General features: G+C 36.6%; 1 protein-coding gene across 1 annotated transcript in view; it reads right to left on the bottom strand.

Annotated features, from left to right (window-relative positions):
• Positions 1-2,180: 2,180 nt before the first annotated feature.
• Positions 2,181-19,393, bottom strand: part of LOC120433299 (cholesterol 24-hydroxylase-like) — a 107,845-nt gene continuing 90,632 nt past the window's right edge. Inside the window, exons 6-16 of the mRNA XM_039599383.1 lie at positions 6,182-6,268; positions 5,891-6,029; positions 5,628-5,738; positions 5,371-5,533; positions 5,108-5,173; positions 4,619-4,691; positions 4,228-4,312; positions 3,235-3,345; positions 2,960-3,048; positions 2,766-2,832; positions 2,181-2,677 (exon numbers count right to left, since the gene is read on the bottom strand). Of these exons, the coding sequence (XP_039455317.1) occupies positions 2,528-2,677; positions 2,766-2,832; positions 2,960-3,048; positions 3,235-3,345; positions 4,228-4,312; positions 4,619-4,691; positions 5,108-5,173; positions 5,371-5,533; positions 5,628-5,738; positions 5,891-6,029; positions 6,182-6,268 (1,141 nt within the window). The 3' untranslated portion in view covers positions 2,181-2,527. The remainder of the gene's footprint in view (positions 2,678-2,765; positions 2,833-2,959; positions 3,049-3,234; positions 3,346-4,227; positions 4,313-4,618; positions 4,692-5,107; positions 5,174-5,370; positions 5,534-5,627; positions 5,739-5,890; positions 6,030-6,181; positions 6,269-19,393) is intronic.

The raw sequence follows: 19,393 nt of genomic DNA, 5'->3' as shown, positions 1-19,393 counted from the left end.
ACAAAAAGTTCTTGAGCCCACAGTTTTCCAGGAATTTTTGGGGGCGTTGCCGCTTCTCCACACCCGCCTCTCTGCTCCGTGCGTCATCAATTCTTACCTGTGATTGGACCGTTTTTTAAAGCTCGTCTTCTCGCCTTACAGTAACCGTTTGAAATGTCTCAGTAGCCCAACTGGCCGAGCAGTTACGATAGTGCGAAGCGCACATGGTAAAACCTAAGCGGAGTTGACTTTTCTATGTTCAGACAGCAGCAGCGTGTGAATGCTTTGTGCTACCGTAATACACCAAATATCCCCGCAAAGCGCAGCTTCTCTTATTTTCGAAACCGTTCGCATTTTCTCTCTAGAATAAATGATGACAGAGTTACAGTCATATAAAGAGCGCTTGTAAAATGGTAATTAAGGGGTTAAGACGACACTCCATCATCACAATATCCCACTTAAACTTGGGATATCGACATGTTAGGAAGCAGAAACCATTGTGAATCCATTTCAGCTGCCTTGGTGCAAATGAAAGTAAGCGGTTCACTGGAGACACAACAACAAGAAAACCTCCTAAAAGTGGAATGGCTTTTCAGCTGGAGCTCTGCAATGCACTCCTCATTACTCCTAATTTTTCTCTAGTTTTGCTTTCTGCTGGCGGCTTTGTTACTACTGGCAGCATTAGATTATGAGCGCCTGATGAGATTATTGACAGATGTTGTCCTGATTCATCCAGGCACCCTGCCAAACGTTCAGGTTTTGATACAGGCATTTTAAAGGAGTTTTCCATGTGTGGCCATAAAAGTGATTACCAGCCAAAAAGTGAGACCATCAGTGAGCTCTGTGGTGCTATTTAGATGCAACAAAGCAGAAGCTCCCATTGGTTCTCAGTTGGATTCAGGTTTGGGGAACATGAGGAACTGTCTCCGATATTTAATTATGCCTATATTGGTTATGCATGGAAAGAGATAAATCTCAAAAGTAACTTTATATGATTTGACCTAAAAGCATAAACATTTACAAATGTATACAACATTGTGAATATTCACAAATGTGTCTTTCAGTCCACACACAAATAGAAAGTCACTTAAACACCTGTAAACATGTTTTACAAATGCCTGTATCAAAACCTGAATATATACAGACCATTGATTTTTAGGTTTAATTGATCAAATATGAACATTAAAAATATGAGTGTCATTTTTCTCTCTCACATAAACAACATTAAATGCACAGATGTGGACAGATCACATCACATGTGCATGTGAGGTTTGGAGACATTTCTCAGCTTTTATGCTTTTCACAGATTCTGAAATGTGTGTTGCATTCAAAATCCAACATTGTGCTGCCAGTAGCACGTACAGTATCTGTAGGCGTTTTCTCTTCTGATAAGTCTAATAAAAACAGTCACGTAAAGACAACTACTTCTGAATGGCTGAATTGAGTGATAAATAAATTACAATATTGATTTAGATCCAGTAATATTATCTTATTTGCATGTAAACTGGTATGTTATTCATTTGTGTTATTTTTTTATTGTGCATGTAGTTTCACCCCACTTTTTTTTTTTATATACTTTGAGTCAAATCATTGAGGGACTGCATGTGTTTCTCTCTCTCACACACACACACACACACACACACACACACACACACACACACACACACACACACACACGGATATTTGCAATGTTGAGGTTGTACACAGTAAGAAAAATGGTTTTCACTGAAGCTCCATCAGCACATCTTCAGTTCTCACAGGATGGTGTATGGAGGTGGAGTTGACATTTTTTGCAAGTACGGCCTGAGACAGTCTCTACAATCATGTTTAAACAGGTCGAGTGTTTCAACTTCTTACAATAAATAAACCGGTTGACATTCAGATATTCACCATGTAAAAGGACATTAAATCTTGTGAACCGTTTGCAACTTACTTACAGAACAGATTTTGAAAAGTAATCAGTAAATTCACTTTTAGCAAATCTTTTTTTATTACTGCAAAAAACACCTTTTAATGAAACATTTTGTTTTCGTGTTTTCACTCTATACTGTTTCACTTGAAATTCACAATTTATTTATTGCTCAAAAATCTGAACACAAATATGATTCTGTTTTAAATAAAGTTGTGTGTGATGTACTTTTAACCCTGAAGGTTTGTTTTTGTTGTTGTTGTTGTTAGTAATGCCATTAACACAAATAAAATCTAATTTAGACACATTATCAATTTATTTTAACTTCACTTAAAATTTTGACGTCCAGAATTATTAAGATAATGTTACAGGCATTATAAGTCATGTGGTAGTCATGAAAAAGCAATGACAGAGCTACATTAAAGTAAAGAGAATATTAAAGTCAGTGATCATAAAAAAAAAAAAAAAAAAAAAAAATCCCAAACACGTATATTTTCATCATTGTAATAAAAAAAAAAATACATTTATTATATCAAATTCACATTGATGCTTTTAGTATACGTTTTTTTTTTTTTTTTACCTTAGTAAAGAGTAACCTATTTTTCTTCTATGCTCTACTACGACTTATGTGACGTTGCCTTATTTTCTGTAATCCCTGTGACTCAAACTGCACAACACTCCACTCTTTGGTCTGAGCGTGCCAGCATCCAGGATGTCAAAGGTCTGTCCCGGGACAAGAGTGAAGTCAAACCTCTGGAGCAGTTTGGCCATCACCACTTTAGCCTCCATCTAAAAAAACAGAACAGCGCCCACAGAGATGAGTCAGTGTGTTTATAGGTGAGTGGGTCATCATGTTGACTTATACTGTCATCCTCACCTGAGCAAAGTTCTGTCCCAGACACGAGCGAGGACCGAGGGCAAAGGGGTAGTAGCAGTAATAAGGCCTTGTTGAACAGATAAGAGGCAGCCTCAGTTACTGTGAACCATTTCACTGATTTAGTCTGAGATAATAAAGTGTGTGCAAAGATGAAACGTAATAAAGTCAGCATGGTGAAACAGTGTGTTCCTTACTTGGGAGCATCTGGGTGAAATCTGTCTGGATCAAATCTCAGTGGATCCTTGAAGAATCTCTCCATTCTCCCGCTCACATAGGAGTTGAACTGAATATGAAAAGATTTAATTTCACATTTTAATCATAAATATATTTGTTTGCAAATTTGAAATAGTAGAATAACAGTTGACCTGTTTTGTTAATATTTTTGGTGCCAATTTCTTTTATACATATAAACCTGAAACTCGATTTCTCTTTTAGAGCTACAAACATGTTAAGAAGAAAAATAACTCACAAAAACACTGAATCCTCCGGGTATGTGGATACCATCAATCACCATGTCTTCAGCAACATCACGAGATGTGCCCACAGCTGTGGGGTAAATTCTCAGAGTCTCTTTTAGCACCTGAAGGGACGATTACAATGAGAGGGTAACCCCCCCCGACATACACACACACACACACACAAAACATATTAAGGATTGTACATTAATACTTGTTATTGTGAAAACTGTTGTCGAAACCATACTGAAATTAACCAGATAAATATTTTATATAAAGAGAGCGAGAGTATGCAAATGGCTAACAAACAGCCATTATAATTCATCATACATTGAGAATAGCAGACAAATCAACAATACACCTCGTCCAATTAATGGCTAATTAATATTATACTGAACACAGTACAAAAAATTCAATAAGCCACATCAGCGTCTACTGTTTACTATCATAGCCAGGTGGCTAACAAAGGTAAACAGAAGTTTTCCCAATCCCTACTAATGCATGTTATCTTGTTTCAGGATATAGCCCTAGTTTGTTGGTTTGTTTTTATTTTGTTTTATTTTGCGAGCTGGTTATTAGATGCCGCTCTAGCCAGCCAGAGAATCCCCTGCTGCCCCGCCCCTCTCCTCCCTGTGTGGCAAGCAGCAAATGGGCAATAGAAAACTGATCGGTGCCCATGCAATCCCCAAAATGCGCTGGCATGATGTCGGGGCAGTGTGGGTGCGAGCAACTTTTTTGTCGATGCCATGATGCCACCACCACCACGATGCTGCCCTGGACAACTGCCCATGTTGCTCATATCAAAAACCACCACCGCATGCTGTAACATAAAATGTGTCCTTTACCCCCATTAAGGAAAAGATTTTGACATGACACTGATGTGTGAGTTTCAGAGCACCGGTACTAATTTTTTATTGACAAAACTAAGCAACCTTAATAATCACTTAGACACTGGCAGACACAAATGCACAAAAAAGTTATTAAAATAAATAAAGAAATAAATGTACCTGTGACAGGTAGACCAGCTCTCCTAAGTCATCATAGCTTATGTCACATTTCATCCCAATGACATCATCGACCTCTTTCTTCGCTCTAAGAAATAAAAATACAATTTAGAAAACCAAAATTTTTGATGTTTGATATTTGGATGGATCAAATTAGAAGAAGTTACTTTCACACAACGGGTTGACAATCAGATCTGAGGGACACACTGATTGTAAGAACTGGGATCAGGCTGACTGTACAACAACTGTGTCACGGCAAGAAGATTTCTGAAGATCTCACAGACTTTTGTTTGTTTAAGTCCTCTTTACTTGTAGGACGTTGTAGGTTCAATCAGATGATGTTTCAGGTTATATTCATGCAAAAATATAGAAAATGTTCTGTTTGACTTCTTACTTCTCCAGTATTTCAGGATGTCTTCCAAGCTCCATGATGCAAAAAGCCAGTTGATTGGCTGTTGTTTCTTGGCCTAAAATGTTACCAGTTTGTCAATAATGCGTCAGAATATTACTTCAAAAGGAAACAGCCATGCAACTCTCACTCAAGAGGTTGTATTCCTAATTTCTACATCACAAGTCTTTGAGTCTTAAAAAGCCCAGTTAAGTTAAAATCAATAACATCATTATGTAACAAAAACAGATCTGTGACACAGTGTGTGTGGAGATATTATGCAGCCTCTCTGGATAAGCATATATCAGTATGCTCTACCATTAACATTAAACTGCAGCACACAGCAGCAGGATACAAATTCACACAGACACCAGTGACCATATTGTGTAAAACTGAAAATCAAACGGACTCTTCAGCACAGTGAGCTTCGTCTCACGCTACAAAGAAGCTTCCAGCTGCATTTCACACATCAAAGCTGAAACAACAGAGACTCACCTGCAATGAAGAATGTCACAAAATTGTCCAGCATAAATTCTTCATCTTCTTCAGTCATGTTTTCCTCTGAAATGAGAAGAGAATGGACATATACATTGATATTTAACTTCTCCTGGTTTCCACCATTACTTACAAACCACATGCACCATACTGAGAAGGCATCAAAACCTGCGGGTCACATTTGTTTTATTTACTTTGTCTCATCACAAAGACACTAAAATATTGCTCTTATCTAACCAAATGTGAAATTTGGGGGCTACAACCTTGGCTTGCAGTTTTGATGATTTGTGTCAGGATGTCTTTGGGGACCTCGTCACCGTTTTGCATGGCGGTCTTTCTCTCACCGATCCACTTGGCTCCAGTTATGCGGAGCAGGCGGCACGCTTCCCTCACCTCATTGACGTATCCTCTGTTCTTTGGATTGTACTGGAATGGCAGACTGAAGGGTTTAGCATGGCATTCTGACAACAATGTTCTTGGCAGACATTAACATACATAATAACAAACACTGAAGTAATACCTCAAAAAATATGTCTATAACATAGGTAACCATTCCTTTCAGACATGTCTCAATAGCTCTAGGGAAAGGTGAACTATTCTTCAAGAGGTCCAAGTCCACCCCAAAGGCAACCTGAAATATCAAGACATGGATGGACATACACTCACACTTACAACATGCTCAGAAACTGGATAAAAATAAATAGAAAAATAAAAGCTTGTGCCTTCATCAGAATTAAAAACAAACAAACAAACATGTTGCATCTGTAAAACTGACTATGATACCTTACTAATAACATCCAGGGTGACAGAGTTGACAAGATGAAGCATATTAGCTTCTGTTTTACTGTCAGCAAGCTCTGCAAGTTTATCCATCAGTTTCTCTGCCCTCTCATTGAAGGTTCCCATTAGACCTCTCAGATACCTGGAAAAAACAAAAGTTTGAGACACAGGAACAGCAATTAAAGGATCATCAACAATACTGATTTATATCCAGTATGACTGTAAACACTGGATATAAACAGGTAGCTCAGCAGACACTTTATTCTGGCACGTTGCTATAATTCCATAACTCACAGGCTGCTGAACGCAGGGTCCATGATGCGTCGCTGTTTGTACCACTGCTCATGATCCCGTGCTGTTACCAGGCCATTTCCAAAGAACCTGAAAAAATATTGAGAGAATGACTTAAAAATAGCAAAATATGATTGCAACACAAATAATTTTCACTCTGTAAAGTCAGGAGTTCAACACATTACATTGTCACAAAGCATGCTTTGTATTATTTAAATAGTTAAATTACTGCTAGCATAGCTACACAGCATGCTAAGTTACTGCTGAGTTGCATTTAGTTTGAACAGTAATGTATGGATACATAAATACAAACTACTTGTGGTCAGAAGTTTACATATATTCATCAGGGGCATAAATGTTAAGGTCATGTTTTAATGATTTCTTTGAACGTTTCTTTCTCTGGGGTGGAAGATTGTACAGGATACAACTGGCTTCACAAGTGTGAATTAATTTCACACAGGTTCAAATATCTACATACACTCCCACTCCAGCTGAAAACGCTACGTCCAGATGAACAGAATCAACTTTCTCATACACTGTAGAAACTTCCCCACCAATTATTATAGCATTTATGAGTGGATGTATATTTTTGCCTCCTTTACAGATTCAAGAAAATCCTATATAAATACTAACTGCACAATCATTCCACCCTGGAAAAAGAACAGTTTAAAGAAATAATTAAAAGCCCAAAATTACCATGACATTGATGCCTATGATGACTGAATGTAATCATAGGCATCAATGCAGGTTGAACTACAAAGTGCATTTTCTGAAGAAACTGCAGTGTGAATGCTTGAATCTGAATGTATGCACTGAAATGAATTAATTGCTGAATTATAAGTTAAAAATGTTGAATGAGCTGGAAAATACAGAGTTTTTAACCTGAAAACAAAAGTGCAGAACTTTTGAAAGCTGATGTTCACACAGAAGAAGTTGGAAAATAGCTGAAAAGTTTTTAAATTAAAATTAGAAAAACATAAGAAATGAGAAAAGAAAATTTAGTGTCAGAAAACATCTGAATGAATATTAAAAGTTCATATTCTTTGAATAACTGAATGACTAAAATGTGATCCCTCCACTTGGATGCACACAGTTTAAAACATTTGTATCTATGAGCTTTGAAAGACAAGCTGTTGGAAAGAGAAGAACGATGGCTTCGTTTTGAGGGTAAAATGATGGCTGTAGAGCAAACACTGTGGACACAGCAGCAGTTGAAAGAGAAGTGTTTAAGATGAATCTTGGCACAGTGAGAGAGAGAGAGCTCGTTAAGCAGGCAGGTGTGAGCCTGGTTGCTATAGTGACTGCACCCAATGGCTCCATACACACGCACAGACATGCACCTCACTTTAGCTGCTTAAAATGAACAGAAAAGTCAGGCCGAAACAAATCCTTCCCAAATGAAAAGTACAAGTCGTATTGACAAAATTCTTTCACCGTGAGCGGCAGCAATGTCTAGTCTACATAATTCTCAGTTTTCATGCCTGTGGAGTTTATTATATGGACGTGGTGACAGTGGAAAGACACCATGCTCTTCTGATTTTCAAACGAACCTTCTGAGCCATTTTAACATTAGAGTCTATGGAAGAGTTGGAGGGGGGAGGCTGTGCATTGGTGACATTTATGAAAGAACCATAACACCTAGGACAATAGTAAACACATTGGATGAAAGAGGACAGCGATGGCTACGTTTTGAGGGTAAAATCATACCTGTAGACCAAATGCTGTAGACACAGCAGCAGTTTTAAAAAAGATTTTAAGATTAATTTTTTTGCTCCTCTCACTCTAGCAGTTGAGCTGTCTCACTCTAGCCCCAACATTCCGTCCCATACACACCCATTATAAACTCTGAAACGGCTGAAAAACATCATGAAACTTAAACTGGAACTGAAGAAAAGTATAATAGATATTGAAAAGATAAATACAAGTTGAATAGTTGAATGTCATGTCTTCGTTTTAAAGTTTGAATGATGGCTCTACGTCAATGTATGTGGAAGTAGATACAGTTTAAAGAGGAGTGAGTTGAATGAGAATTTGAAGGGTCTCCCCATTGAAATACATGGGAAATTTTTGTTGAAAAAAGTTGAATAATTTTAAAAATATAAATGTTATAAATGAGAAAAATACAAGCAGTCATGTCCAAAAGAAGAGGAATCTAATGGTGTTTGAATGGTTTTTCTAAGTTGAACGGTTTTGAAGGAGATAGATGCACAAAAACGTACGGAATATGATATAATAACTAGAAAGTGCATTTTCTGAAGAAACTGCAGTGTGAATGCTTGAATCTGAATGTATGCACTGAAATGAATTAATTGCTGAATTTAAGTTAGGAATTTTGAATGAGATGAAAAATACAGAAATTTGCACCTGAAAACAAAAGTGCTGAACTGCTAAAAGCTGAAATCCACACAGAAGAAGTTGGAAAAGAGCTGAAAATGTTTTAAATGTAAATTAGAAAAACCTAAGTAATGAGAAAAGAAAATTTAGAGTCAGAAAACATCTGAATGAATATTAAAAGTTCATATTCTTTGAATCACTGAATGACTGAAATGTGTGATCCCTCCACTTGTATCCACACAGTTTAAAAAGTTTATATTTCTGAGCTTTGAAAGACATGCTGTTGGAAAGAGAACATCGATGGCGACGTTTTGAGGGTAAAATGATGGCTGTAGGGCAAACACTGTGGACACAGCAGCAGTTGAAAGAGAAGTGTTTAAAATGAATCTTGGCACAGTGAGAGAGAGAGCTCGTTAAGCAGGCAGGTGTGAGCCTGGTTGCTATAGTGACTGAGCCAGGGGCTCCATACACACGCACAGAGACATGCACCTCACTTTTGCTGCTTAAAATGAACAGAAACGTCAGCCCCAAACAAATCCTTCCCAAATGAAAAGTACAGGTCCTATTGACAAAATTCTTTCACCGTGAGCGGCAGCAATGTCTAGTCTACCTAATTCTCAGTTTTCATGCCTGTGGAGTTTATTATATGGACGTGGTGACAGTGTAAAAACACCATGCTCTTCTGATTTTCAAACGAACCTTCTGAGCCATTTTAACATTAGAGTCTATGGAGGAGTTGGAGGGAGGAGGCTGTGCTTTGGTGACATTTATGAAAGAACCATAACACCTAGGACAATAGTAAACACATTGGATGAAAGAGGACAGCGATGGCTACGTTTTGAGGGTAAAATCAGACCGGTAGAGCAAACGCTGCGGACACAGCAGCAGTTTTAAAAAATATTTTAAGATTAATTTTTTCGCTCCTCTCACTCTGGCAGTTGAAGCTCTCACTCTAACCTCCAACATTCCGTCCCATACACACCCATTATAAACTCTGAAATGGCTGAAAAAACATCATGAAACTTAAACTGGAACTGAAGAAAAAGTATAACAGATATTGAAAAGATAAATACAAGTTGAATAGTTGAATGTCTTGTCTTCGTTTTAAAGTTTGAATGGTGGATCTATGTCAACGTATGTTGAAGTAGATACAGTTTGAAAATGAGTAAGTTGAATGAGGATTTGAAGGGTCTCCCCATTGAAATACATGGGAAATTTTTGTTGAAAAAAGTTGAATAAAATTAAAAATATAAATGTTAAAAATGAGAAAAATAGAAGCAGTCATGTCCAAAAGAAGAGGAATCTAACGGTGTTTGAATGGTTTTCTAAGTTGAACGGTTTTGAAGGAGAGTAGAGTACAAAAAAAATATATACGGAATATATAATAAAATATAACTAGAAAGTGCATTTTCTGAAGAAACTGCAGTGTGAATGCTTGAATCTGAATGTATGCACTGAAATGAATTAATTGCTGAATTTTAAGTTAAAAATAAAAATGTTGAATGAGATGGAAAATACAGAGTTTTTAACCTGAAAACAAAAGTGCTGAACTGCTGAAAGCTGATGTTCACACAAAAGAAGTTGGAAAATAGCTGAAAAGTTTTTAAATAAAAATTAGAAAACCTAAGTAATGAGAAAAGAAAATTTAGAGTCAGAAAACATCTGAATGAATATTAAAAGTTCATATTCTTTGAATCACTGAATGACTAAAGTGTAATCCCTCCACTTGGATCCACACACTTTTAAAGGTTTACATCTCTGAGCTTTGAAAGACATGCTGTTGGAAAGAGAACAACGATGGCTTCGTTTTGAGGGTAAAATGATGGCTGTAGAGCAAACACTGTGGACACAGCAGCAGTTGAAAGAGAAGTGTTTAAGATGAATCTTGGCAGAGTGAGAGAGAGCTCGTTAGGCAGGCAGGTGTGAGCCTGGTTGCTATAGTGACTGCACCCAATGGCTCCATACACACGCACACAGACATGCACCTCACTTTTGCTGCTTAAAATGAACAGAAAAGTCAGGTCGAAACAAATCGCTCCCAAATGAAAAGTACAGGTCCTATTGACAAAAATTCTTTCACCGTGAGCGGCAGCAATGTCCAGTCTACCTAATTCTCAGTTTTCATGCCTGTGGAGTTTATTATATGGACGTGGTGACAGTGTAAAGACACCATGCTCTTCTGATTTTCAAACGAACCTTCTGAGCCATTTTAACATTAGAGTCTATGGAGGAGTTGGAGGGAGGAGGCTGTGCTTTGGTGACATTTATGAAAGAACCATAACACCTAGTACAATAGTAAACACATTGGATGAAAGAGGACAGCGATGGCTACGTTTTGAGGGTAAAATCATACCTGTAGACCAAACACTGCGGACACAGCAGCAGTTTTAAAAATATTTTAAGATTAATTTTTTGCTCCTCTCACTCTAGCAGTTGAGCTGTCTCACTCTAGCCCCAACATTCCGTCCCATACACACCCATTATAAACTCTGAAACGGCTGAAAAAACATCATGAAACTTAAACTGGAACTGAAGAAAAAGTATAACAGATATTGAAAAGATAAATACAAGTTGAATAGTTGAATGTCTTGTCTTCGTTTTAAAGTTTGAATGGTGGCTCTATGTCAATGTATATGAAGTAGATACAGTTTTAAAATGAGTAAGTTGAATGAGGATTTGAAGGGTCTCCCCATTGAAATACATGGGAAATTTTTGTTGAAAAAGTTGAATAATTTTAAAAATATAAATGTTATAAATGAGAGAAAAATAGAAGCAGTCATGTCCAAAAGAAGAGGAATCTAATGGTGTTTGAATGGTTTTTCTAAGTTGAACGGTTTTGAAGGGAGATACAAAACGCACGGATATGATATAATAATAATAATAAAGATTAGAATAATAAAGATTGAAGAAGAACATTCACACTAACTAGAAAGTGCATTTTCTGAAGAAACTGCAGTGTGAATGCTTGAACTGAATGTAATAAATGAATTAATTGCTGAATTTAAGTTAGAAATTTTGAATGAGATGAAAAATTCACACTGATAATAATAACTGAACTGCTAAAAGTGCATTTTCACAGAAGAAACTGCAGTGTGAATGTTTTGAATCTGAATGTATGCACTGAAATGAATTAATTGCTGAATTTTAAGTTGAAAAAATGTTGAATGAGATGAAAAATACAGAAATTTTCACCTGAAAACATGTTGTTGGAAAAAAGTGCTGAACTGCTAAAAGCTGACAAGCACAGAGAAGAAGTTTTAAAAAATAGCTGAAAATGTTTTAAATGTAAATTAGAAAAACCTAAGTAATGAGAAAAGACTATTTAGCTTAAAGTCAGAAAACATCTGAATGAATATTAAAAGTTCATATTCTTTGAATCACTGAATGACTAAAATGTGATCCCTCCACTTGGATCCACACAGTTTTCAAAGGGGTTTACATCTCTGTGAGATACAGTACGATACGAATATATAATAAAACTATAATAACTAGAAAAAATTTGCATTTCTCTTAATGCTGTGTGGAATGATTGCCTGCTGAAAATGACTGAATAAAATAATGAAAAAGATGCGAAATGAAAAAAAAATTGCTGAAAAGAGGTACTTCAAAGAGGTACAAGTTCAAATTTCTACTGCTTTGAAAGACACTGTGTTGGAAAGAGAACAACGATGGCGACGTTTTGAGGGTAAAATGATGGCTGTAGAGCAAACACTGTGGACACAGCAGCAGTTGAAAGAGAAGTGTTTAAGATGAATCTTGGCACAGTGAGAGAGAGAGAGCTCGTTAAGCAGGCAGGTGTGAGCCTGGTTGCTATAGTGACTGCACCCAGTGGCTCCACACACGCACAGACATGCACCTCACTTTTGCTGCTTAAAATGAACAGAAAAGTCAGGCCCAAACAAATCCTTCCCAAATGAAAAGTACAGGTCCTATTGACGAAATTCTTTCACCGTGAGTGGCAGCAATGTCCAGTCTACCTAATTCTCAGTTTTCATGCCTGTGGAGTTTATTATATGGACGTGGTGACAGTGTAAAGACACCATGCTCTTCTGATTTTCAAACGAACCTTCTGAGCCATTTTAACATTAGAGTCTATGGAGGAGTTGGAGGAGGAGGCTGTGCTTTGGTGACATTTATTTATGAAAGAACCATAACACCTAGTACAATAGTAAACACATTGGATGAAAGAGGACAGCGATGGCTACGTTTTGAGGGTAAAATCATACCTGTAGAGCAAACACTGTGGACACAGCAGCAGTTTTAAAAAAGATTTTAAGATTAATTTTTTTGCTCCTCTCACTCTAGCAGTTGAGCTGTCTCACTCTAGCCCCAACATTCCGTCCCATACACACCCATTATAAACTCTGAAACGGCTGAAAAAACATCATGAAACTTAAACTGGAACTGAAGAAAAAGTATAACAGATATTGAAAAGATAAATACAAGTTGAATAGTTGAATGTCTTGTCTTCGTTTTAAAGTTTGAATGGTGGCTCTATGTCAACGTATGTTGAAGTAGATACAGTTTGAAAATGAGTAAGTTGAATGAGGATTTGAAGGGTCTCCCCATTGAAATACATGGGAAATTTTTGTTGAAAAAGTTGAATAAAATTAAAAATATAAATGTTAAAATGAAAAAATAGAAGCAGTCATGTCCAAAAGAAGAGGAATCTAACGGTGTTTGAATGGTTTTTCTAAGTTGAGCGGTTTTGAAGGAGATAGATGCCAAAAACGCACGGAATATGGAATATAATAAAAAGATTAGAACAACAATATAATATTCACACTAATAAAGACTAGAAAGTGCATTTTCTGAAGAAACTGCAGTGTGAATGCTTGAATCTGAATGTATGCACTGAAATGAATTAATTGTTGAATTTTAAGTTAAAAATTTTGAATGAGATGAAAAATACAGAAATTTGCACCTGACAAAAAAAAGTGCTGAACTGCTAAAAGCTGACATCCACAGAGAAGAAGTTGGAAAATAGCTGAAAATGTTTTAAATGTAAATTAGAAAAACCTAAGAAATGAGAAAAGAAAATTTAGAGTCAGAAAACATCTGAATGAATATTAAAAGTTCATATTCTTTGAATCACTGAATGACTAAAATGTGATCCCTCCACTTGGATCCACACAGTTTTAAGGTTTACATCTCTGAGCTTTGAAAGACACGCTGTTGGAAAGAGAACAACGATGGCTTCGTTTTGAGGGTAAAATGATGGCTGTAGAGCAAACACTGTGGACACAGCAGCAGTTGAAAGAGAAGTGTTTAAGATGAATCTTGGCACAGTGAGAGAGAGAGCTCGTTAGGCAGGCAGGTGTGAGCCTGGTTGCTATAGTGACTGCACCCAATGGCTCCATACACACGCACACAGACATGCACCTCACTTTTGCTGCTTAAAATGAACAGAAAAGTCAGGTCGAAACAAATCGCTCCCAAATGAAAAGTACAGGTCCTATTGACGAAATTCTTTCACCGTGAGTGGCAGCAATGTCCAGTCTACCTAATTCTCAGTTTTCATGCCTGTGGAGTTTATTATATGGACGTGGTGACAGTGTAAAAACACCATGCTCTTCTGATTTTCAAACGAACCTTCTGAGCCATTTTAACATTAGAGTCTATGGAGGAGTTGGAGGGAGGAGGCTGTGCATTGGTGACATTTATGAAAGAACCATAACACCTAGTACAATAGTAAACACATTGGATGAAAGAGGACAGCGATGGCTACGTTTTGAGGGTAAAATCATACCTGTAGACCAAACACCGTGGACACAGCAGCAGTTTTAAAAAATATTTTAAGATTAATTTTTTGCTCCTCTCACTCTAGCAGTTGAGCTGTCTCACTCTAGCCCCAACATTCCGTCCCATACACACCCATTATAAACTCTGAAACGGCTGAAAAACATCATGAAACTTAAACTGGAACTGAAGAAAAGTATAATAGATATTGAAAAGATAAATACATGTTGAATAGTTGAATGTCTTGTCTTCGTTTTAAAGTTTGAATGGTGGCTCTATGTCAACGTATGTGGAAGTAGATACAGTTTGAAAGATGAGTAAGTTGAATGAGGATTTGAAGGGTCTCCCATTGAAATACATGGGAAATTTTTGTTGAAAAAAGTTGAATAATTTTAAAAATATAAATGTTAAAAATGAGAAAAATACAAGCAGTCATGTCCAAAAGAAGAGGAATCTAATGGTGTTTGAATGGTTTTTCTAAGTTGAACGGTTTTGAAGGAGATAGATGCCAAAAAAAACGGACGGAATATAATAATAAAATAGAATAAAGATTAGAAGAACAATACTGTGAATGCTTTTACAAGCATTCACACTAACTAGAAAGTGCATTTTCTGAAGAAACTGCAGTGTGAATGCTTGAATCTGAATGTATGCACTGAAATGAATTAATTGCTGAATTTTAAGTTAAAAATGTTGAATGAGCTGAAAAATACAGAGTTTTTAACCTGAAAACAAAAGTGCTGAACTGCTGAAAGCTGACATCACACAGAAGAAGTTGGAAAATAGCTGAAAATGTTTTAAATGTAAATTAGAAAAAGATGAGAAATGAGAAAAGAAAATTTAGAGTCAGAAAACATCTGAATGAATATTAAAAGTTCATATTCTTTGAATCACTGAATGACTAAAATGTGATCCCTCCACTTGGATGCACACAGTTTAAAAGTTTAAATATCTCTGAGCTTTGAAAACACAGTGTTGGAAAGAGAAGAACGATGGCGACGTTTTGAGGGTAAAATGATGGCTGTAGAGCAAACACTGTGGACACAGCAGCAGTTGAAAGAGAAGTGTTTAAGATGAATCTTGGCACAGTGAGAGACAGAGCTCGTTAGGCAGGCAGGTGTGAGCCTGGTTGCTATAGTGACTGCACCCAATGGCTCCATACACACACGCACAGACATGCACCTCACTTTTGCTGCTTAAAATGAACAGAAAAGTCAGGTCGAAAAACAAATCGCTCCCAAATGAAAAGTACAGGTCCTATTGACGAAATTCTTTCACCGTGAGCGACAGCAATGTCCAGTCTACCTAATTCTCAGTTTTCATGCCTGTGGAGTTTATTATATGGACGTGGTGACAGTGTAAAAACACCATGCTCTTCTGATTTTCAAACGAACCTTCTGAGCCATTTTGAGCCATTTAACATTAGAGTCTATGGAGGAGTTGGAGGAGGAGGCTGTGCTTTGGTGACATTTATGAAACAACCATAACACCTAGTACAATACTAAACACATTGGATGAAAGAGGACAGCGATGGCTACGTTTTGAGGGTAAAATCATACCTGTAGAGCAAACGCTGTGGACACAGCAGCAGTTTTAAAAATATTTTAAGATTAATTTTTTCGCTCCTCTCACTCTAGCAGTTGAGCTGTCTCACTCTAGCCCCAACATTCCGTCCCATACACACCCATTATAAACTCTGAAACGGCTGAAAAATCATCATGAAACTTAAACTGGAACTGAAGAAAAAGTATAATAGATATTGAAAAGATAAATACAAGTTGAATAGTTGAATGTCTTGTCTTCGTTTTAAAGTTTGAATGGTGGATCTATGTCAACGTATGTGGAAGTACATACAGTTTAAAGAGGAGTAAGTTGAAGGAGAATTTGAAGGGTCTCCCCATTGAAATACATGGGAAATTTTTGTTGAAAAAAGTTGAATAATTTTAAAAATATAAATGTTATAAATGAGAAAAATACAAGCACACTTGTCCAAAAGAAGAGGAATCTAATGGTGTTTGAATGGTTTTTCTAAGTTGAACGGTTTTGAAGGAGATAGATGCACAAAAACGTACGGAATATGATATAATAATAATAATAATAATAATAAAGATTACAACAACAATACTGTGAATGCTTTTACAAGCATTCACACTAATAATAACTAGAAAGTGCATTTTCTGAAGAAACTGCAGTGTGAATGCTTGAATCTGAATGTATGCACTGAAATGAAATAATTACTGAATATTAAGCTAAAAATGTTGAATTAGCTGGAAAATACAGAATTTTTAACCTGAAAACAAAAGTGCTGAACTTTTGAAAGCTGATTTTCACACAGAAGAAGTTGGAAAATAGCTGAACATGTTTAAAATGTAAATTAGAAAAAGATGAGTAATGACAAAAGAAAATGTAGTCAGAAAACCTCTGAATGAATAACAAAAGTTCATATTCTTCTAATCAGTTAAAGAGTGGAATTATGTATTATAAATCTCTAATTCATGCAAAAAAAATAATAATAAAATAAATGTAAAAACAAATTTGTTGAATTGAACTGAAAAGATGAACAAACATTCTGGAGAAAATACAAGCTTTAATATACAGCATAATGTTTTTCAGACATATACACATGTGTATATCATGTTTAATGGTATTACATACATCAATTGTTTTGTATGTCATAGAAAATAACATGAAAATCTTACGTCATATTTTACAGCTTCTTTCTGAAAAGGACTTAAATTAATTCAACAAATGTTTTTTTTTTTCAAAATAGAATAAAAATCCTTTTAAAAAGAGACGTTTGCAATGTTTTAAGGTGTTAATAATCTGATCCTGTCATGTGTCTGTTCAACTTTAGTTTTTGGCACAGACTCGATTCTTAAAGAACGAATTACCAAATAATAAACAAATAAAATTGAAATTAAAGTAGCTATTTTTGTTAAACACTTCACAGGAGAATAAATAAAAATAACTAAATTAAATAACCAAATAAAAATAATAAGCAACATATGAAATACATGAAAATTCAACTTTTAAAACCATAATCCTGAACCTTTTAAATTGTGTTGGTTTCTTAGAACATGGCTGAACAGCTGTTTCTATTGGTCTACTTAATCTACTGATCTGTCTACACATCTTTTTATTACTCATTCTTTTTTATGTTTTATTGTAAACAGTGTCCACACAGTGGTAAAAGAGAACTGTATAGAGATTTTTGAGTAAACTCAAATGAAAGCTGTGGAAAAGAGGAAATTGCTTTACTGCTACAATACATTAGATAGCATATTAATCAGCATTAATATTATCTCGTATAGCTTTAAGCTGGCTAGGTGACCATTAATACACGGACACCATAGTAATCATTTAACACACTGACACCATATTAATCCTTATTACAGGTGCAGCATAATCACTCTCAGTATTATTATGTCTTTATACACACATTGCAGTCCTGTGCTCATAAAGAGTTGAAGCTTTCCCAGGTAATTAAAGGTCTCAAGCTTCATTCAGCGTGACTGTCTGGGTGACACATTGGTTAAGAAGCCGGGAGCTTAAGAAATATTGCACACACGCTTACAAAACACACATATATCACATATAACTTAGAACTAGATCTAAGCATAGGCCTGAATGTACTGAGCAAACATGTTGCACTGGAGCTTTCTTGACAACAGATGACGAGTGGAGAGGACCAGCCCCTGGAGACTGCAGAGGCCTGAGCCCATTGCCTTTTTTGGAAGAAGATGTCAAAAAGAGGAACCTCTATGTTGCACTTTATGCTTAAAATACATGAATGTTCTGTACATGCAAATTATGTGCTTGTAAACGCTAGAAGGGGCGTTATAATACCCTGATGCTATAAAAGCAGTCTGAAGTATAATTTTGGTGAAGACCCTTGCTGACATGTGCAGTGACTGTCTTCCCGCGCGAAAACTTCAATAAAAAATTGCTTTGACCCAAATCTTCTGGACTGTCTTGCCTTTGTACTCTCCACCAATTCTGAACCCATAACAATTGGTGCATTGGCCGCGGTTGGAAGGGAGAGACGGTGTTGGCATTGTGGACGTCCAAGAGGGTCGCATAGACGGGATCCGGTTATCGAAGTGAGTGGACAAACGGGCAGCCCATCTCAAAAGGTAGGCACTACCTGTTGAATTATTCCGAAGTGTGCCGAATTGGATGTTTAAATTAATGTCTACTCATTAGATTACTGGTGAATGTTTGTGTTATGATCATTTAAGAAGTTGACATTCTGGGTAGGATATGCATATGGAGCAGTACTGAATATAAGAGTAAAAGGATTAAGAGAAGTTACAAATGGTTGTGAAGAAGAAATAACTGTAAAGGAAAAGTGAATTAAGACAAGTTAATGCGTTTATAGTGATATGGAGCATTTAGAATAATAGGTAATTGGTGAAGTTTGTGACATTGAAGTCTCAATTGAATATAAAGCCGGGCTTGGACACCGATATGGTGGGTTTGTGATTTTCGAGGTGTCTGCAAAATAATTAAATTGTAGAGAACGGGACTCTGGGAGTCTAACAAGTGCATTGTTTGGAGGTGACGCTCCCAATTTCCTGGTGACGACCAGGATCTTCCGTTAGACGGGATAGTTCGATTGGCAATCGTGGACAACTGAGGACGGTCCAAAATAGCTACTGACTGGGTCAGTTTGCCGTCCGGGGCGGTAGTTTGCACTTTTTTGGTCAGTAGAAACCGGGTTTCGGGCGTTTAACTTTTAACTTAACACTTAGGAGAAGCCTGGGAGGTGGAGTGTCCGCGTAACAGGACTTTTCGGGTTGAGTTGATTGATGCTTTTAAATTGTGTAGGGTTTTAGGTATTTGACCACGGCCCGGGGCCGAGACTGGTTACAATTGAATACAAAAAACTCAGGGAGTTTGTCGGTCGGACTGTTATGGTAAATTCTTTCTAAATTTGGTAGGTTGTTCGCTTTCAGGCCTTGTATATATATTTTTCGTTGTGAGACGTCGTTCGGACATAATTTGATACTCTGTATAGGCTGTGTATGGTTCTGACTGAGACGAAATAAGGAAGTTCAGTTTCAGAGTGTGTCTGTGTCTATGTAAATGAGGTGCCTGTGACTGATTTAGACTGACATTTCCTGTTTACTAATGAGTGACTAA

This window comes from Oreochromis aureus, linkage group 15 (assembly GCF_013358895.1).
Source record: "Oreochromis aureus strain Israel breed Guangdong linkage group 15, ZZ_aureus, whole genome shotgun sequence".
NCBI lineage: Eukaryota > Metazoa > Chordata > Actinopteri > Cichliformes > Cichlidae > Oreochromis > Oreochromis aureus.
This window is presented reverse-complemented; position numbering and strand designations above follow the sequence as displayed.